Here is a 21,291-nt window from a genome sequence, read left to right on the forward strand (position 1 = left end):
ACCTCTGCCATTCTTGTAACCAAAAAGAGCACACAGCAACGACTACAGACAACTTTAACTATACAACTCAATTGAAGACATGGACCATTCCCAGAAACATTGAATGGGGTGAAGACACTAATAGGTGACCGTATCAACCATGAGACAGGAGTGATAAGCAAGGTTGACGTTAGAGGCCCCCATCACTTGGTTTCTACAGGCTAGCAGAAAAATAGCTTTGCTATGCATTCAATTGAGACTTTTCACAATAACTCCCCATCACTGACCTCATACTAGATAATTGATGCCAGTAACACAGGCCCAACAATGGCAGGTTTTAATTAAAGACGACCATAAAATACTTTGGAAAAGGTCAAGCAAGCAGTGCTAAATTAGGGGGAGAGAAATTCCTAAAGAAAAAAACAGAACAGGGGATAGGAACACATAATCACCCCAATGGGCACACATTATTTGAATCAATGTTGTTTATGCATCATTTCAATGTTTCCACGCCAGTTTCACTGGGCACAGTTAATTCAACGTAATTTCAACGTTGGTTCCATGCACATGGCCCAGCTAGAGTCAAAAAACTGCCAAGTGGGACAGTTTCCAAGCCAGAAAGCACTGCCTGCTTCAATATTGCTCAATCATGGTTTATTTCAAGTTTATTTACTCTCTCACCACCTCACTAAATGGTACTCGGATTTAACATGCAATACCAAAAATGGAGGAAGATCCTGGAGAGAGTAGGATATTTTCCTGCTTTTTTTGAACAATGTTCTCTTTCATCATTTTCCGGGAGGCTTGAACCCAATCTGCCGTTCTGTCCCTATAACTCCTATATCTCCTTGTTTTGCCTAAGGAAGCGTATACACAGCACATCCTAATCCAAAATCACATTGACTGGAGTTAGGGACATATTTGAGTGAGGGGCAACTTTTCTGTCATCACCTCGTCAATAAGCACACTTGAACGAGGCCACCGCTCTAAATGGTGTGTTTGGATCATCTGTGAAGAACTGAATACCTTCAGAAAAAATATTTTCCTAGCTGTATTTACACAAAAAATATTTCCAGATCTGACTTCTCATTTAATGGTCAACGTACATGCTGTGCGTACCCGCAAATAACTTTCAAATGGACGGGAGGAAACAGAGAGTGCCATTGAGGAAACCTGCAGTTCATACTTTGAAGAATTCCACTGAAAAGAGAGAGAGAAATATACCCAGAAAAACCTGGTGAGCTGGCTTGAATGGGGCGGCCATGGAAAAATACTGATATTTCATGCATGAAAACGCCACTGTGCACCTAAAAACCAAAAGGTAAAAAAAAAAGGCAGAACGTGGTGGGTTTGTGTTTGAGGGACACACAGGGTTAATGTGGGCTAGAGCAGCAGACATACCTGGTGGGACTCTGAGACCAGAGAGGGGAAATGGTTTCTCCCAAGAGGGAGTTCTGGCCCCTTACCCTAGATACAAGTCTCTAAAACACAGGTGTCAAACTCATTCCACGGAGGGTCGAGTGTCTGTAGGTTTTCGCTCCTGCCGTGTACTTGATTGATGAATTAAGGTCACTAATTAGTAAAGAACTCCCCATACCTGGTTATCTAGGCCTTAAATGAAAGGGGAAAAAAAAATGCCTGCAGACACTAGGCCCTCCACGGAATGAGTTTGACACCGCTGTTCTAAAGCACTATGATCCTTGAGGAGAGGCTAGACTTGCACATGACAACACACCACAAACCAAAAACACCCTAAAGATAGAGATGGATGACACAGACGCGAACACACACACGCACGCACACACACACACACACACACACACACACACACACACACACACACACACACACACACACACACACACACACATTATCCATCTACCCACCCAAACAGCTGTCTGCCCATATGGCGTTATGTCTTACCTCTCCTGCAGTGCCTAATGGCCATTTTGCATCTCTTGGACTCGGCAATAGTGGGGCAGGGTATAGTGTCCTTGGGCGGCTTCTTCACGATGTGCCGCGTCCGGGTTTCCAGACCCCACTTGAAGCCGCAGGTTTTGTTTCTCCTGGTGCAGGACCCCCACTCGCTCCACTGGCCCACCTCGCAGCCTTCTGCGTGGGGAGAGAGATGAGTCATTAAAGGGTAGCGCCAGGGAGACTCGATGGAGGGTCCAAATCAAGGTTCCCTACAGTACATAGTGAAAAGACTAGGAAGGCCATAACCTCCTGGTGTGTGGTCCTTTCCATCCTTCTACTGTTTCATTCAAAAACATATACTAGAGGTTACAAGGTTGGGTTGGACTGTTGGGTAAAGCCATAAGTTCTAGGAGATCCTGCCTCAATGTGATCCACATTGTCGACTTTCCACATTTCAACACAGTATGAATTACTCCAAAAAGACACCCTATTCCCTATATAGTGCACTACTTTGGACCCGAGCCCAGTAGTGCACTACATAGGGAATACGGAGACACACATGTCTTTGCTGTTTCCCGTCTTACCTCCACACTCCATGGTGTCCTCCAGGGGCGCAAAGCCCTCGGGGCACTTCTCGGAGCAGCGCCCTTTGTGCAGGTAAAACTCTGCCTTGCACTTGGTGCAGAAGTCTTTACTGAAGCAGGACTCACAGTTATCTATCCTGCACCCTGTGGGGAGGGAAGAGGAGAAGAGATGAGGCGACGCGGGGAGAGGAGGGGAAGTGAAGAGAGGAGAGAAGAGGTCTCGGCAAGGCCAGGACTAGGCAGCGGTACAGTACAGTATACATTCATACCATCTGGAGTTGATAGAAGACTAAGGGGGTTTGGGGAAGGAGATGGAGTTCTTGAAAGGATTACTGCCCCCCTCCAAAAGAAAGCCTCTGTGTTGATGTCCTGTGAATCATATAATCATATCTCTCCAGGGCTGTGCTGTATTTCAGCACACTCGGTTTTCAGTGTGAGCGGGTGAAGAGTGCGAACTGTGAAATAACAACAGCAAAGTTAGTGAAACATTACCTCACTGTGACCCCTTTCAACACAGGCAGGAAAACAGATCACTAGCCTGACATCCGACAGTCTGGAGACAACACAGAGGTCTGGGCCTGGTTCTCTTGTCCTAGCCATGAATGGGTTTGAGGGAATCCATTTTGTTTTGGTGGGTGGATTCTATTTCGTTTTAGTTTTAAATATGTTTTTAAAGCAAGTTAGTGTTACCCATGCTTCCAATGTATGTTTGATATGGCTTATTCTAAGCTTAGTGTTATCAGACATTGCGTCATTGATGGAGGTAAGAATGAACTTTTGGTGATTAGGAAGATGGCATACAGCTGCGATAGAATCCTCGGTTTTGTGTTAGTTTGGGTTGGGGAACAAAAAGTTTGCCAGCCCCTGCCAAACGAACTAACCAACGCTGATGTCTTTGGTGAGAAACACAACGCCACACCCCACCCTGCCGGGCTGAAACGCAGCACTGTGTGGCGAGTCATCAAGCCTTTTACTCTGCAATTAGCACGTTCAGGCAGGGGCCCAAATTACACGAGCCGCACCGACGGGGCGACGCACTGGGCTGCATGATTAAAAGGAAGCCCTCACCCGAGCTGTCTAATTTATGACACTCCTCAGAATCCCTAAGTCGTCTGATTGGTTGGCTAACCCCAATCTATATCAGAGGAGGCCGGTGGGAGGACCTATAGGAGGATGGGCTTATTGTCATGGCTGGAATGGAATAAATGGGACGTATCAAGCATATCAAACTTATAGAAACCACATGTTTGACTCTGTTCCACTAATTCCATTTCAGCCATGACAATGAGCCCATCCTCCTCCTCCCACCAGCTTCCACTGACCTATAGGCTAGCGAACTAGCAGCAGTCATCTCAATCACTCGCTCTACTAGACTTTCTCAGGTATGGTGGTGACATCTGGTCTTCTCTGTGTCTCCGGGAGAGTCACCATGTGTGCATGTGAGTGTGTGATTGTGTGTCGAAGTAATTATCCACATGTAACAGATATAGAGTACAAGGCCCAAAACTCTTATCTAGGACCCTACTGTGGGCCCGGAGAAGGTTCTCACAATCACGCCCCTTAATTACGCCATCTCCAGCTAACCATCGGGCCTCCTCTGCATTCCTCCGCAACGACGGAGGTCCCTCCCCTTTTCACTTTGAACCCCTAAGTATGGCCTCTACCCACTCACTCTGACTCTCACGCTTTTCCAACCCTGACCAGTCTAAACAAACCCGCCGCAAACACACACATAAGTACACAAGTACGCACATATACACACGGCACGTCATGTACACACACAAACATACACACACATAATTGAAACACACAACCATACACACACACGCACATAATTATATATACACACACACACACACACACACATCAGAGTTGGTTGGGGACACACCCATCGCGCTGTCGCCCCTGTTGCCTACCTTCTGAAAAGATGATTATTTACCTAGATACAGCTGGTTCTCTGGCTAGTCATTGGCATAATGCTTGATTATCACCCTCAAAGTTTAATGGATGATGTTCCTGATATGCGATATGTATAGGCCTGCTGTATGCCTATATCTTGAGTTTCAATGGAGAAAAAAACATAAATAAAAACGTGTATATATATATATATATACACACACACACACACAGTTGAAGTTGGAAGTTTACATACACCTTTATCAAATACATTTAAAGTCAGTTTTTCACAATTCCCGACATTTAATCAGAATAAAAATTCCCTGTCTTTTGGCAGTTAGGATCACCACTTTATTTTTAAGAATTTGAAATGTCAGAATAATCGTAGAGAAAATGATTTATTTCAGCTTTTATTTCTTTCATCACATTCCCAGTGGGTCAGAGGTTTACATACACTCAATTAGTACTTGGTAGCATTGCCATTAAATTGTTTAACTTGGGTCAAACGTTTAGGGTAGCCTTCCACAAGCTTCCCACAAAAAGTTGGGTCAAATTTTGGTTTGTAGGCCTCCTTACTCGCACACGGTTTTTCAGTTCTGCCCACAAATTTTCTATAGGATTGAGGTCAGGGCTTTCTGATGGCCACTCCAATACCTCGACTTTGTTGTCCTTAAGCCATTTTGCCACAACTTTGGAAGTATGCTTGGGGTCATTGTCCATTTGGAAGACCCATTTGCGAGCAAGCTTCAACTTCCTGACTGATGTCTTAAGATGTTGCTTCAATATATCCACATAATTTTCCTCACTCATAATGCCATCTATTTTGTGAAGTGCACCAGTCCCTCCTGCAGCAAAGCACCCCCACAACATGATGCTGCCACCCCCATGCTTCACGGTTGGGATGGTGTTCTTCGGCTTGCAAGCCTCCCCCTTTATCCTCCAAACATAACAATGATCATTATGGCCAAACAGTTATATTTTTGTTTCATCAGACCAGAGGACAATTTCTTCAAAAAGTACACTCTTTGTCCCCATGTGCAAACCATAGTCTGGCTTTCTTATGGCAGTTTTGGAGCAGTGGCGTCTTCCTTGCTGAGCAGCTTTTCAGGTTATGTCGATATAGGACTCGTTTTACTGTGGATATAGATACCTTTTGTGCCTGTTTCCTCCAGCATTTTCACAAGGTCCTTTGCTGTTGTTCTGGGATTGATTGCACTTTTCGCACCAAAGTACATTCATCTCTAGGAGACAGAATGCGTCTCCTTCCTGAGCGGTATGAGGGCTCGTGGTCCCATGGTGTTAATACTTGCGTACTATTGTTTGTACAGATGGTCGTGGTACCGTCAGGCGTTTGGAAATTGCTCCCAGGGATGAACCAGACTTGTGGAGGTCTACTATTTTTTTTCTGAGGTCTTGGCTGACTTCTTTGGATTTCCCCATGATGTCAAGCAATGAGGTACTGAGTTTGAAGGTAGGCCTTGAAATATAGCCATAGGTACACCTCCAATTGTCAATTAGCCTATCAGAAGCTTCTAAAGCTATGACATAATTTTCTGGAACTGAATTTTCCAAGCTGTTTAAAGGCACAGTCAACTTAGTGTATGTAAACTGCTGACCCACTGGAATTGTGATACAGTGAATTATAAGTTAAATAATCTGTCTGTAAACAATAGTTGGGAAAAATTACTTGTGTTATGCACAAAGGAGATGTCCTAACCAACTTGCCAAAACTATAGTTTGTTAGCAAGAAATTTGTGGAGTGGTTGAAAAAAAGAGTTTTAATGACTCCAACCTAAGTGTATGTAAACTTCAACTGACCACGTATATATATATATATGTGTGTGTATGTATCCATGCATGTATGTATGTATATATATATATTTGTTTTACCCATTATTTAACTAGGCATGTCAGTTAAGAACAAATGACAGCCTAAGAACAGTGGGTTAACTGCCTGTTCAGGGGCAGAACGACAGATTTGTACCTTGTCAGCTCGGGGATTTGAACTTGCAACCTTTCAGTTACTAGTCCAACGCTCTAACCACTAGGCTACCCTGCCACAACATATACAGTGCCTTGCGAAAGTATTCGGCCCCCTTGAACTTTGCGACCTTTTGCCACATTTCAGGCTTCAAACATAAAGGTATAAAACTGTATTTTTTTGTGAAGAATCAACAACAAGTGGGACACAATCATGAAGTGGAACAACATTTATTGGATATTTCAAACTTTTTTAACAAATCAAAAACTGAAAAATTGGGTGTGCAAAATTATTCAGCCCCTTTACTTTCAGTGCAGCAAACTCTCTCCAGAAGTTCAGTGAGGATCTCTGAATGATCCAATGTTGACCTAAATGACTAATGATGATAAATACAATCCACCTGTGTGTAATCAAGTCTCCGTATAAATGCACCTGCACTGTGATAGTCTCAGAGGTCCGTTAAAAGCGCAGAGAGCATCATGAAGAACAAGGAACACACCAGGCAGGTCCGAGATACTGTTGTGAAGAAGTTTAAAGCCGGATTTGGATACAAAAAGATTTCCCAAGCTTTAAACATCCCAAGGAGCACTGTGCAAGCGATAATATTGAAATGGAAGGAGTATCAGACCACTGCAAATCTACCAAGACCTGGCCGTCCCTCTAAACTTTCAGCTCATACAAGGAGAAGACTGATCAGAGATGCAGCCAAGAGGCCCATGATCACTCTGGATGAACTGCAGAGATCTACAGCTGAGGTGGGAGACTCTGTCCATAGGACAACAATCAGTCGAATATTGCACAAATCTGGCCTTTATGGAAGAGTGGCAAGAAGAAAGCCATTTCTTAAAGATATCCATAAAAAGTGTTGTTTAAAGTTTGCCACAAGCCACCTGGGAGACACACCAAACATGTGGAAGAAGGTGCTCTGGTCAGATGAAACCAAAATTGAACTTTTTGGCAACAATGCAAAACGTTATGTTTGGCGTAAAAGCAACACAGCTCATCACCCTGAACACACCATACCCACTGTCAAACATGGTGGTGGCAGCATCATGGTTTGGGCCTGCTTTTCTTCAGCAGGGACAGGGAAGATGGTTAAAATTGATGGGAAGATGGATGGAGCCAAATACAGGACCATTCTGGAAGAAAACCTGATGGAGTCTGCAAAAGACCTGAGACTGGGACGGAGATTTGTCTTCCAACAAGACAATGATCCAAAACATAAAGCAAAATCTACAATGGAATGGTTCAAAAATAAACATATCCAGGTGTTAGAATGGCCAAGTCAAAGTCCAGACCTGAATCCAATTGAGAATCTGTGGAAAGAACTGAAAACTGCTGTTCACAAATGCTCTCCATCCAACCTCACTGAGCTCGAGCTGTTTTGCAAGGAGGAATGGAAAAAAATTCAGTCTCTCGATGTGCAAAACTGATAGAGACATACCCCAAGCGACTTACAGCTGTAATCGCAGCAAAAGGTGGCGCTACAAAGTATTAACTTAAGGGGGCTGAATAATTTTGCACGCCCAATTTTTCAGTTTTTGATTTGTTAAAAAAGTTTGAAATATCCAATAAATGTCGTTCCACTTCATGATTGTGTCCCACTTGTTGTTGATTCTTCACAAAAAAATACAGTTTTATATCTTTATGTTTGAAGCCTGAAATGTGGCAAAAGGTCGCAAAGTTCAAGGGGGCCGAATACTTTCGCAAGGCACTGTATGTACTGTATGTATACATAATATATTTGTCATGTGAATGCTGTATATAAAAGTACCATGTCTGTAGTATGTAATATGTCAAATGTATGTACGTGAAGAAAAAAAAACTGGGAAAAAAGTTACAAAAAAAATATGTTTCATATTTGGGACATGAATAAAATCAGCTACAGCCTAAATGATCTAATGGTAAAAGCACAGTGCAACCTAGGGCAATATAATGGCATTTAATATAAGCTTTAATCCAAAGGAAAAGAGAGAAACTCTCCGGATGTGACAACCATATGTGACAACCAGCTGGGATTTGCAGAAACGGGATGTTGGGGTAGGAACCGTGTAAATCCAGTGCTACTGGAACGGATGTGCGGATGTGGTATATGGAGGCATACAACAGTCACTCTCCGATTCAAGAGGAGGTCTGAGGCAGCCTGTAAGACCTCACTGCACCCCTGGATCTTGTTCATTAGGGCACACTGTAAGGCAATTCCGCAGTAACAGAGTGATAGTGAGACTGTTTTTTTTACTTTAAAAATGCATATCCAACAAAAACCAAAGAATGAAAAGTTATACAGACAATAGAACTCTATGCCTAAGGGACAACGATTAGAACCTTCCACTGAACATTTTACAAAAACACATTTACTTGAAGAACAGCGCTGATGCAAAGTTTGGTAACAGAACGGAGCCACAAACAGCACAAACCGTCATTCTGTGTGTTTAACTTGGCAATCATTGTTTTTTTGTTGGATATACTGTACATCATAAAGTGAAAAATCTGAGTCTCGGCATCACTCTGTTACAGTGGAATTGCCCTACACTGGACAAGTACAAATAGTTTTATTCCGTTTGGTACCAATTGAAGACAACCTAGACAGAACAAAACAAACGACACATGGAAGGCAGCCAACATTTACAATATAGACATTTCTGCCTTCTCACCATCTCATCCATGGTCCAACATATCACACACACACTTGCTTATCCCTTGCTTGATAAACACACTGAGCCAATAGAGTTCCGCAGTGCTGTAGAGATTTTGGCATGGAATGAGTGAAACAGAGGAGGTAAGGCAGAGGCCCACACAAATGCAGGATGCACTCGCTCTCCTTTCCCTCCTCCCTACTTTCATTTTTTTTTTTTTAGCTCTCATCCCTCTCTCCTCTCCTCTTCGTTCCCGCTGAAATTAGATATTGGTGGGGCTCGGTGTCAATACACGTCAGGCCCAAGACAGGGACCCAACAGCCAATAAATCAAAGGAGCAAATTGGAAAGCAGCGCTCCTCTTTACCCCTCAAACACAAGCCTTCCCAGGCCTGTCATCACCGATCTTTCTGAAGAAGAAGAAGTAAAAGAAAAAAATAACATCTGGCACTACTACACTCTCAAGCACCGGCATGTTGCGCAACCTGCTGTTACTGACAACAAACAGGAATGGAGACGCTGGTACACCGAAACACACACGACTAACGAGTGCCACAACATTGAAGTTCATCTTACAATATAGAAGTCAAAAAACAAGCTTATAGTGAAATTTATTAGCAAACACCGGTGGTAGCGATTCCTGTCCTACTCCTTATCAGATATAATCAAATAAGATACAGCATTCCTTTACAGATATATGACATATGCATAATACAGTGGAATTTGGAAGTTTACATACACTTAGGCTGGAGTCATTAAAACTTGTTTTTCAACCACTCCACAAATTTCTTGCTAACAAACTATAGTTTTGGCAAGTCGGTTAGGACATCTATTTTGTGCATTACACAAGTCATTTTTCCAACAATTGTTTACAGACAGATGATTTCACTTATAACTCACTGTATCACAATTCCAGTGGGTCAGAAGTTAACATACACTAAGTTGACTATGCCTTTAAACGGCTTGGAAAATTCCAGAAAATTATGTCATGGCTTTAGAAGCTTCTGATAGGCTAATTGACATCATGAGTCAATTGGAGGTGTACCTGTGGATGTATTTCAAGGCCTACCTTCAAGCTCAGTGCCTCTTTGCTTGACATAATGGGAAAATCAAAAGAAATCAAACAAGTCTGGTTCATCCTTGGGAGCAATTTCCAAACGCCTGAAGGTACCACATTCATCTGTACAAACAATAGTACACAAGTATAAACCCCATGGGACCACGCAGCCGTCATACCACTCAGGAAGGAGACGCGTTCTGTCTCCTAGAGATGAACGTTCTTTGGTGTGAAACGTGCAAATCAATCCCAGAACAACAGCAAAGGACCTTGTGAAGATGCTGGAAGAAACGGGTACAAAAGTATCTATAGCCACAGTAAAACGAGTCCTATATCGACATAACCTGAAAGGCCGCTCAGCAAGGAAGAAGCCACTGTTCCAAAACCGCCATAAAAAAGCCAGACTACGGTTTGAAACTGCACATCGGGACAAAGATGGTACTTTTGGCGTACTTTAGTGCAAAAAGTGCAAATCGATCCCTGAACAACAGCAAAGGACCTTGTGAAGATGCAGGGGGAAAATAGGTACAAAAGTATCTATATCCACAGTAAAACGAGTCCTATATCGACATAACCTGAAAGGCCGCTCAGCAAGGAAGAAGCCACTGCTCAAAAACCGTTTACAACTCCACATTGGGACAAAGACGGTACTTTTTGGAGAAATGTCCTCTGGTCTGATGAAACAAAAATAGAACGGTTTGGCTATAATGACCATCGTTATGTTTGGAGGATAAAGGGGGAGGCTTGCAAGCCGAAGAACACCATCCCACCCGTGAAGTACGGGGGTGGCAGCATCATGTTGTGGGGGTGCTTTGCTGCAGGAGCGACTGGTGCACTTCACAAAATAGATGGCATCATGAGGCAGGAAAATTATGTGGATATATTGAAGCAACATCTCAAGACATCAGGAAGTTAAAGCTTGCTCAAAAATGGGTCTTCCAAATGGACAATGACCCCAAGCATACTTCCAAAGTTGTGGCAAAATGGCTTAAGAACAACAAAGTCAAGGTATTGGAGTGGCCATCACAAAGCCCTGACCTCAATTCCATAGAAAATATGTGGGCAGAACTGAAAAAGCATGTGCGAGCAAGGAGGCCTACAAACCCGACTCAGTTACACCAGCTCTGTCAGGAGGAATGGGACAAAATTAACCCAACTTAAGCTTGTGGACGGCTACCCGAAACATTTGACCCAAGTTAAACAATTTTAAAGGCAATGCTACCAAATACTAATTGAGTGTATGTAAACGTCTGACCCACTGGGATGTGATGAAAGAAATAAAAGCTTAAATAAATCATTCTCTACTATTATTCTGACATTTCACATTCTTAAAATAAGTATGTATGTATGTATGTATGTCTGGGGTCAGAGTTGGGTGGATATGAGGGAAGTTCCCACAGGGAGCTGCATCTGCCCGGCTGCCTCTGCGGTGGCCAGGGGCCCAAAGGAGAGCGCCAGACAAGGCCCCCAGGGGCCTATGGCCCTCAGATGCATAGGAGCAGGTTATAGTCCTCTTTGGGATTAACCTCTGTGCCACCTCCAATGTCTCGTCTAGGTGCCTCTGGGAGACTAATAAGAAATAATGAGGTCATCAGATCTGGCAAGAATCTGATGAAAGGAAGGCTCAATGTTCTTATTGAGGCTTAAAACACATGATCTCCTCTTAGCCTTGTTTCTCAGTTTTTAACTCAATATCAAATAATTTCTGGGTAACAATTAAGTACTGTACTGTGATTGTTTTCAATTAAAAATGGTCAAAAGGAAAAATAAATAGCTTCTTAGTAATGCAATTTCTCAAGCAAGAATTGCAGTAGGGCTGTCTGGGAGTGGGGAAGGGAAACTGAAAAGTAGTTGTTATTGGCAGAGAGGTTTGGAACTCTCTTTCTTATTGTTCTATTATGCCAAAACGCCAACCTGCCAAAACAGGCTGAAATTTCAGGTGGTCAACATCTTTTAAGGGAAAGTCATGGTTGCACTTGTATGAATGTGACTGTTTCCATTTTTTTTGTTTTTTCAGTTTGTGGTTTTCATGTCAACTACATTTGGAGTTGAATCATGGAGCTTTAAAAGCGTGATCTAACCCTGCGAGTCTAGCTGGCAGCGACTCTACCCTCTCGCTCTCTGCTGTGGTCTGGATCGAAAATCAGCAAATTTGATCAGGGACACTCAAAGCAATTGTCAATTTCAGAGGTGTTCTGCCTGAGATTGGGTTGACATGGGACATATGCCATCACTTGATTTATTTCTAAGAATATTCATGTTAAAAACTGTAAATAATTTTTCATAAGATGGAGAATCTGTTGGGAGCCCAGAGAGGGCCTTTCTTGTAAGCTATGGGGGTTAGGTTGTCAAGCCAATCATCAGTCTAATGAAAAGTCACAAAGTCTTCCAGGATGCTAACCAGGACTGCTGTTGAACAAGCAGGCAGCGGCAGTGTCCATGTCCATGATCAGACAGAAAGAAGCTCTGGCACTCAAGCGGGGGAAAACAAACCCCTATTTTTCCAGCCTTCCTCTCCAAGCGAGTCTGAGTGAAGCAGCTAGCCTTGTGCTAGCCTAATAGCGCTTTGACCTACTCTCTAAATCAGACGGTTTGGCTGGCATTTAACCCTGGGCTTGCTAGCTGCCACCCGGCCATGTCATGGTGGATGGATGGCAGGAGTTCATGTCACAGGGAAAGGCTGCATGTTCTCCCCTCTGACATCCTCTTGTCTTTCCACGTGGATGCTCTCCAACACACTGGCGTGGGGCCGCTGGGCGAGACAGAGCCGGTGTTCCTGTCAGTCAGAATGGGCCAGTGGAGAGGAGACACGACAGGCATGTCAGTTGGTTGTGTCCATTGTGTTGTCTGGCAGTGTGTCTAAACTGTGGTTTGTAAAAGCTGTGATGATTAACTGTCCCTTGGTAAGGCGCAAAGGCCAAAAGCAACTGGTATTTTTCTGGTTAAAATGTGCAATGGAAATACCCACAGGAAGACAGAGATGCAGAGTAGCCCGTTTCTGCCTGTGCTGCCAACGTAGCTCATGGTATTATGAGTTAGTTCCTTTACAGAGCTTCATACTTCGGTACTCAATTGGCCCGGAGAACTGACGTGTGGCTACTGTCCACCTCAGAATCCACCAAACTCCCACGATGCACTTTAAAAATGAAATATCTTACAAAGGTGTAACCAGTCATCCAAAACGGCACAAACCAGAAACAAAATGCAACAATGATATTCAGTTACCAATTTGTAGTACAAGAGAGGCAATAAAAATAAAATCAGAAATGGAGTTTTAAAAATCACCTCGGACAAGGGGAGTCTCGAGTGGCATATATATTGGCACGGGACGAGCTGTGATATTTGAACCACACTTCCAGAATATTGGCCATAACTATGAGCTCAGCTCGACATGGTTTCCATCCTGGCAGGGGGTGATCGTTGCTGGGGTTTCTGTGAGCATTACAGCTGTTTGTGTGTGTGTGTTTGTTAAATGGGGTGCATATAGGGACAATCTATCCCAGACTTAAAGCCTTGTCCACCAGGACACCCCCCAAACCTCTCTCCCCCCCACCACCTCAGCAGTGTTTAAAACCATTATTACAGCCCCTGGGAGGAAGTTTTGCTCAGAGTATTACTCTCATGCTGTCCCTGTCAACACTTTCCCTACCGTTAAACTCTGCACACTGTTATCCACCATTCACCCCCTCTTCCTAATATTTTAAACCCATATGAAAATACAGTTGATGCCTGATACAGTCTATGCCATAGCTTGGGAATTAAATAATGTCATAAAAGCCTGCGTTAAACCTAAATCATGCAGATAGATGTCCCAGACAAGTGGAATGATTCGTTTGCATTAGCACGGGTGCAAATGCAACGACCTTACACATAGTTTGCTAACTTACACATCACTTACTGTATATATGTGCACTTATCAGGACTGGGCTGTATATAAAGCATATGTGAATCTCTATCCTTAGAAATGTCCCTGGTAGAGGAGGTTGACATAGAGACAGATGAGCAGAGAGCAGTATTAGCCTGTTGAGCTGATAAGTGCCTCCATGACTGCAACTGGACTTACAGATCACATCAAACTCTTCACCATTAGCTGCTGAAAGGCGTGTGTGTGTGTGAGTGTGTGTGAGTGTGTGAGAGTGAGTGAGAGAGAGAGAGATGCGCAAAACGCGAACGGAATCACGTATGCCAGACATTAAAACTGAATTCAGCAATATTCAATCATTTATTGAACTTAGTAGGAAATTAACTAGATATTGAAAATCCATGAACGGCCTCCCAGGTGGCGCAGTGGTTAAGGACGCTGTACTGCAGCGCCAGCTGTGCCATCAGAGTCCCTGGGTTCACGCCCAGGCTCTGTCGTAACCGGCCGCGACCGGGAGGTCCGTGGGGCGACGCACAATTGGCCTAGCGTCGTCCGGGTTAGGGAGGGCTTGGTCGGTAGGGATGTCCTTGTCTCATCGCGCACCAGCGACTCCTGTGGCGGGCCGAGCGCAGTGCGCGCTAACCAAGGTTGCCAGGTGCACGGTGTAGCCTTCGACACATTGGTGCGGCTGGCTTCCGGGTTGGATGCGCGCTGTGTTAAGAAGCAGTGCGGCTGGTTGGGTTGTGTATCGGAGGACGCATGACCTTCGTCTCTCCCGAGCCCGTACGGGAGTTGTAGCGATGAGACAAGATAGTAGCTACTACAACAATTGGATACCACGAAATTGGGGAGAAAAAGGGGTAAAAAAAATAATAATAAAATAAAAAATCCATGAACAAAATGCATCAGTAATTTGTATTTTCCTGCAACTTTCTCAAAAGGCACATGAATGCCCTCGTCTGTGCTGTGTACAGTGCGCTTTTATCTAGTTTGTGTAGCCATTAGCATGAATGCTAATGATAATCATCTGCTGGGACCAAAACCTTCTTAACTAAATGTTAACTACAAAGTACCTACCTGGCAGAATGATATCATGATGATTTGCATCAATCCAGTAGCCATTTGTTTAGCTAACTCTGCAATCCCATGAGTGCTACAGAAACACTGCTAACCAAACAAACGTCTATGGCTGGTGCACACTTGCATTAAAGGGTAACTACACCAATATTTCTTAGATTTTTCCCAGACCTTAAAAGTGTTCTCCTGGTGGGGTAAAACACTGTTGTGAACATACAGTTGAGTGTGTTTTCTATTTTTTTTTTTTAAGTGTGATTAAGAGACCGAAAACGTAAATAAATAAATGAAACCTGGAAAAACTACACGGAGAAAAATGAATTTGAGAAAAAACTACGCTGAATCAGGCATCTTCCTCCCCTCACATTTCCCAACCTTTAACTTTCCCCCTCTCTCTTCTAAATTCAGCCACTGGCTGGTTCAGTTGCCTGGTTAGCTTCAGTCACCTAGTCTTACTGCACATTGGCACACAGGTTAAAGTGTGTGGCTACACTCTTTCTTCTCCTAATGCCAAGCTGTGAAGTGGCGGCTGAAAGAGAGTGAGGAACTTAGCCATGGGGTTCCAGCCTCATCACGGCTGGGCCTGGGAGTGAGTGTGTAAACCTCTCTCTCTATCGTGTGGCTTTGGTTTTCCTTTACCCAGGCAGTCCACAAAACATTCTTGAATGAGATAAGATCACACAGACAAACTCTGGTGTAATAATAAGCAGCTGCTCCTTAAGTGATTTCAGAGGCTGTTTTGAAAGACCATGATAACAGAGACGTAATGCCACGTTCCCGGGCCTCTTAGAGAACAGGGGCAGGCACTGGCTCTGGGTCTGGGGCACTGGTGGCGGGGAGGAACCCCGGTGTCTTTGAGCTCAGAGGAGAATCCAGCTGCCTTGTCAGCCCACAAATCGTTCCCAGTGACCCGACAATTAGCTTCGTAGAGCCGAGCTGATAGAACGTCCCGTTATGGCCGACAGACCCAAACTGTTTAGTGGAAATTACATGAAGAGTGCAACTTAAGGAGGAAGGTCAAATGCGAAGTGGGATTACAAAGTTACGGCTCCAATTGCGATCACATCAAAGAAGACCTGGCCGCCGAGAATTGATGCTACTTGACAATGGTAAGATTTTGGTTCTGGGAGCAGTTTGCTCTGAAAAGGACTCAGATTAATTTGCCACACATTGGTGCCGCACGTCAGTACCGCTTAAAATCAAACTTCGCGCAGGACAGAGAGACGGTGTGGGGAGGGATGGGGAAGAATTACTATCCGCTGAAGAACAAAATGTCTTTCTCCTCTGATTTTCCCTGACTTGTAAAGAGAGGGTGAAATGACTGCAGGCCCTTCCTTCTCCTCTTTTATTGTGGGGAATGGAGAGATGAGCATGTGTGTGCAGGGGGAGACCGGGTGTCTCGGGGAGGGGGGAAATCCAATTGATACCAGCAGTTTACGACAAGCCAGGCATTTCAGTCGTCAATCTGCTCTATTTTTCTGACTGACAAAACCAGCGGACGTATTTGCATGGAGGTTTTGGGGAGAGAGAGCGAGCGAGTAAGCAGCAAAATGGTTTCTCCTCCGGTGTCTGCTGCGCGTCTGGATTATTGGGCCTAGAGGTCCTGACACGCTCCTCTGGGGCCTCATTTCAGCATGTCTGTCAGGAGTTTGGCTAACAGAACCCAATGGGTTCAAGTTCTTTCCCAGTTTTCACATGAAACACTCAGCCAACGCCTCGGGCTCTCTATAAACCTATAAAGCCGGTCTCTCTCAAGCCAGACTCCATGTTAAAATAAGGTTATGAGATGGGGGCGCAGCCTGGTCCAATAGGAGTGGAGAGGGATACATTTAATTAATTTGATATTGTATTATTATTATTTATTTTATTTATTTTTTGCCCATTGTTGGGTTTTAGTTTTTCCCCTTTCGGTTTTTAATATAGACAACATAATTAACAAGATCTGCGTCTAAAGGTGTCTGTTTAAGTTTGTCATGAGACCAAAACAATCCTGATATCGAATACAGCTGACTACACACAGAAAACACGTTGAACACACGAGTACATAAATCCCACAAAAAAAAATGACATACATTTATACTATTGACATGGATGAATAGAAATATCTAATATGCTTGATGTTTTTTCATCATCATCATCGGGATAGTTTTCCCTCAGAATGACATCCCCCGGCCCTCTGCGAGTGCCTTAACCTGTTCCGCTCGCTTTAATCTGCACATGGCAGCGTTCCGTTTGTGCAAAGTCTACAAACTATTGGTAAGCGTTACTAATCTTCCATTAAAACAAAACACCAAGATATGCCTGGAACTTGAATAACAGCCCGTTTAAGTACGTTTGAATAGCCTTCGTTCTGAAGCCCATCCACAACACCCTCTAACGAGCCTCTAAAATGTTCACCAAGTGAGACTGTTGGTTGAGAAGCCTGGATTAACCAGACATCTCCAGCCTCAGATCCCACATCCGGGCCTATACTGGTCGCCCCTGGAGGAAAGGCCCTTCTTAATAAAGTCTCTGCACTAACATCCACCTGTGTTAAAGGTTCAGCCGTTCAAAACGTGAAGCATGTGTGTCTCCCTCTTCCCTGCATAAGGAGCGTGTGAACGTGACAATAGATCATGTGACGAGAGAGGAGATAGATGGAGGGGACGGAGGGGATGAAGGAGGGAGGCCTTACGGGAGCACGTGTTGATCTCCGGAGCTCGAATGCCATAGTATCCCGTCGGACATGCGTGGAGACACTCGCCGTACTGCCTCATCCTCTCCCTCCGCAGGAACAAGAAGAGCTTGGGCTGGCAGTTCACGCAGCCATTGTCCTTGGAGCACACCGAGCAGCCCTTGCAGATGGGGTACACGCCATAGCTAGCTGCAGGAGAGAGACGAGAGACAGAGGGCACAAACAGAAAGTGTGATTAGTTTCGACTACATGTTAAGCAATTCAATCAAGCAATCAATCAATCAGTCGATCAAATGTACTTACAAATGTACTTACAAAGTGCCATACAGTAGCTCTGTTTAGACCACCAAAAAGCAAAGTGGCAAGGGGAAAAAAAACCTGGAACAATGCTTGAGTTTGAGTGTGGAATACAGGCCCCGTCAGTATGAATGATAACTGCCTTTTATAGTATATTCCGCTGTAACTACTGTAACTAACATGTGATAGTGCAGCTGAGTTCACTTGGCCTAACAACAACATTGTCCTGTCACGGTGGTAAGACAAAACTGCGGATGGCCTCAGAGCTGAGGACAACAGTTGAGGAAACAGACTACACCAGAGGAAAAAGTCAGCCGTTGAAAAGTCCATCACACAGTATAAAGCCAAACAATAGTAACAGATATGTAACAAAGATATTTTCAAATTTGTAGGAAATCCGTCTAATTCAGCAATTTGTCATTCATGCAAACTTTGGTTGCCCCCTGCAACATTGAATACTGATTGGTTTTGAATGTGAACATTGCATTCATTCTGGTCAGAACTGGCCCTCCCGAGCGCTGTGTTGACGCTGTGTTGAGACAGCCGATGAACGCCCCAAACCACATTGACTCTGGGCCCGGATCGAGTTGCCGGCGGAGGACAAAGGAGCCAGTAACAGCCAGTCCATTCCACAATAAGCGTCTCTTAATGTAAACTCCGTAGCGATCCCGTTTACAAGAAAATGTCCTTGGGCGAACACAATAGCTGCAAACGAGAGACACTGCTATCGATCGGAGCCAAGTTTTAAATATCACAGGCAGATATAGGGTAACAGCTTCCACCGAATAGGCAATTTACCACAGTGCTTAATAAAAAAATCATAGAGGAGAAGTCAACTGACTGAACAGAGCATGTTTCTCCATTGGCCATGATTTCGCATATTACATATCTCCAACCCGTTTAAAGATGACAATAAATTGCTAAGTGGAACTATAAACAACAGTGTGTAATCATGTGAGAAGCAGCACGAAGGAGATGTCAGTGTTTGACATGGGGTTCACTCTTCCTACGCAGTGTTGAAGACTGAAGCAGAGTACTGAGGATTTACAGAGAAGACCCGCCTGGCAGACTACACACCAAATCTGTGTTGGGGAGAGATGAGATGGAGAGAGAGCAGAGACACTGAGCTTAAGTGTTAATCAGAGTGTGTCTGTGATCGTCTCCAGGGATTAAGTTCACCCCGACACCTCGTCGATCACGTTCAGATTAGCACCCACTGTACTCCGTGGCCTATTCATCACTGATTGCTCATCTCCATACTGCACGACTACTCACTCAGCAACGAGCAGAGACCTCAATACGTCAGACAGATAACACATTTCAAGATATTTCCGAACTGTAGTCAAAAATGTGGTATTTGGTCCCATATTCCTAGCAAGCAATGATTACATCAAGCTCGTGTCTCCACAAGCTTGTTGGATGCATTTTCTGTTTGTTTTTTTGGTTGTGCTTCAGAATATTTTGTATCCAATAGAAATGAATGATAAATCATGTAGTGTCATTTTGGAGACGCTTTTATTGTAAATAAGAATATAGTATGTTTTTAAACACTTCTACATTAATGTGGATGCTACCATGATTACAGATAGTCCTGAATGAATCGTGAATAATGATGAGTGAGGTGCTGTAGATACAGAAGCACAACCTCTCGCCAACACACGCTAACCTCTCGCCGACACACGCTAACCTCTCGCCGACACACGCTAACCTCTCGCCGACACACGCTAACCTCTCGCCGACACACGCTAACCTCTCGCCGACACACGCTAACCTCTCGCCGACACACGCTAACCTCTCGCCAACACACGCTAACCTCTCGCCAACACACGCTAACCTCTCACCATTACAATAACAGAGAAGGTTAGCATTTTTGGGAGGTAGGATATTTATGCCTCTGTAACCTTTTCACTCATTATTATTCACAATCCACAATCATGGTAGCATCCATGTAAAAGTGTTTAGCAACATATTCTATTCTTATTTACGATAAAAGTTACCCCAAAATGACACAATACATTACTTGCCATTATTTTCTATTGGGCACAAAATAATCTGAAACACACACAACAACAAAAAAAATGCATCCAACAAGTTTGTAGAGTCACAAGCTTGATGTAATCTTTGCGTGCTAGAAATATGGAACCAAATACAAAACTTTTGACCTACTTTAATACATATGTAAGTGAATTTGTCCCAACACTTTTGGTCATCTAAAATGGGGAGGTACTACGTGCTAAAAGTGCTGTAATTTCTAAACGCTTCACCCGATATGGATGAAAAATACCCTTAAATTAAAGTTGACAGGCTGCACTTTGACCTCATAGTCATTGTATAATTTCAAATCCAAAGTGCTGAAGTACAGAGACAAAAAAACATATACAGTCGAAGTCAGACGTTTACATACACTTAGGTTGGAGTCATTAAAACTCGTTTTTCAACCACTCCACAAATTTGATAACAAACTATAGTTTTGGCAAGTCGTTTAGGACATCTACTTTTTGCATGACACAAGTAATTTTTCCAACAATTGTTTACAGACAGATTATTTCACTTGTAATTCACTGTATCACATATCCAGTGGATCAGAAGTTAACATACACTAAGTTGACTGTGCCTTTAAACAGCTTGGAAAATTTCAGAAAATTATGTGATGGCTTTAGAAGCTTCTGATAGGCTAATTGATATAATTTGACTCACTTGGAGGTGTACCTGTGGATATATTTCAAGGCCTACCTTCAAACTCAGTGCCTCTTTGCTTGACATCATGGGAAAATCAAAAGAAGTCAGCCAAGACCTCAGAAAAACCATTGTGGACCTCCACAAGTCTGGTTCATCCTTGGGAGCAATTTCCAAACGCCTAAAGGTACCACGTTCATCTGTACAAACAATAGTACGTAAGTATAAACACCATGGGACCACGCAGCCATCATACAGCGCAGGAAGGGGACTCGTTCTGTCTCCTAGAGATTAATGTACTTTAGTGCGAAAAGTGCAAATCAATCACAGAAGAACAGCAAAGGACCTTGCGAAGATGCTGGAGGAAACAGGTACAAAAGTATCCACAGTAAAACGAGTCCTATATCGAAAGGCCCATCAGCAAGGAAGAAGCCACTGCTCCAAAACCGCCATAAAAAACAAAGATTGTAAATGGGTCTTCCAAATGGACAATGACCCCAACCATCTTTTGAAGGTTGTGGCAAAATGGCTTAAGGACCACAAAGTCAAGGTATTGGAGTGGCCATCACAAAGCCCTGACCTCAATCCTCTAGAAATTTGTGGGCAGAACTGAAAAAGAGTGTGCGAGCAAGGAGGCCTACAAACCTGACTCAGTTACA

At 43.7% G+C, this 21,291-nt stretch overlaps 1 protein-coding gene across 1 annotated transcript in view; it reads right to left on the bottom strand.

Moving 5' to 3' along the window:
* LOC139405953 (R-spondin-2-like) overlaps positions 1-21,291 on the bottom strand; it is a 78,415-nt gene that overhangs the window by 25,207 nt on the left and 31,917 nt on the right. The window contains exons 3-5 of the mRNA XM_071148408.1: positions 17,660-17,848; positions 2,481-2,624; positions 1,903-2,091 (exon numbers count right to left, since the gene is read on the bottom strand). Coding sequence (XP_071004509.1) covers positions 1,903-2,091; positions 2,481-2,624; positions 17,660-17,848 — 522 coding nt within the window. The remainder of the gene's footprint in view (positions 1-1,902; positions 2,092-2,480; positions 2,625-17,659; positions 17,849-21,291) is intronic.

Source organism: Oncorhynchus clarkii, chromosome 3 (genome assembly GCF_045791955.1).
Source record: "Oncorhynchus clarkii lewisi isolate Uvic-CL-2024 chromosome 3, UVic_Ocla_1.0, whole genome shotgun sequence".
NCBI classification, from domain to species: Eukaryota; Metazoa; Chordata; class Actinopteri; order Salmoniformes; family Salmonidae; genus Oncorhynchus; species Oncorhynchus clarkii.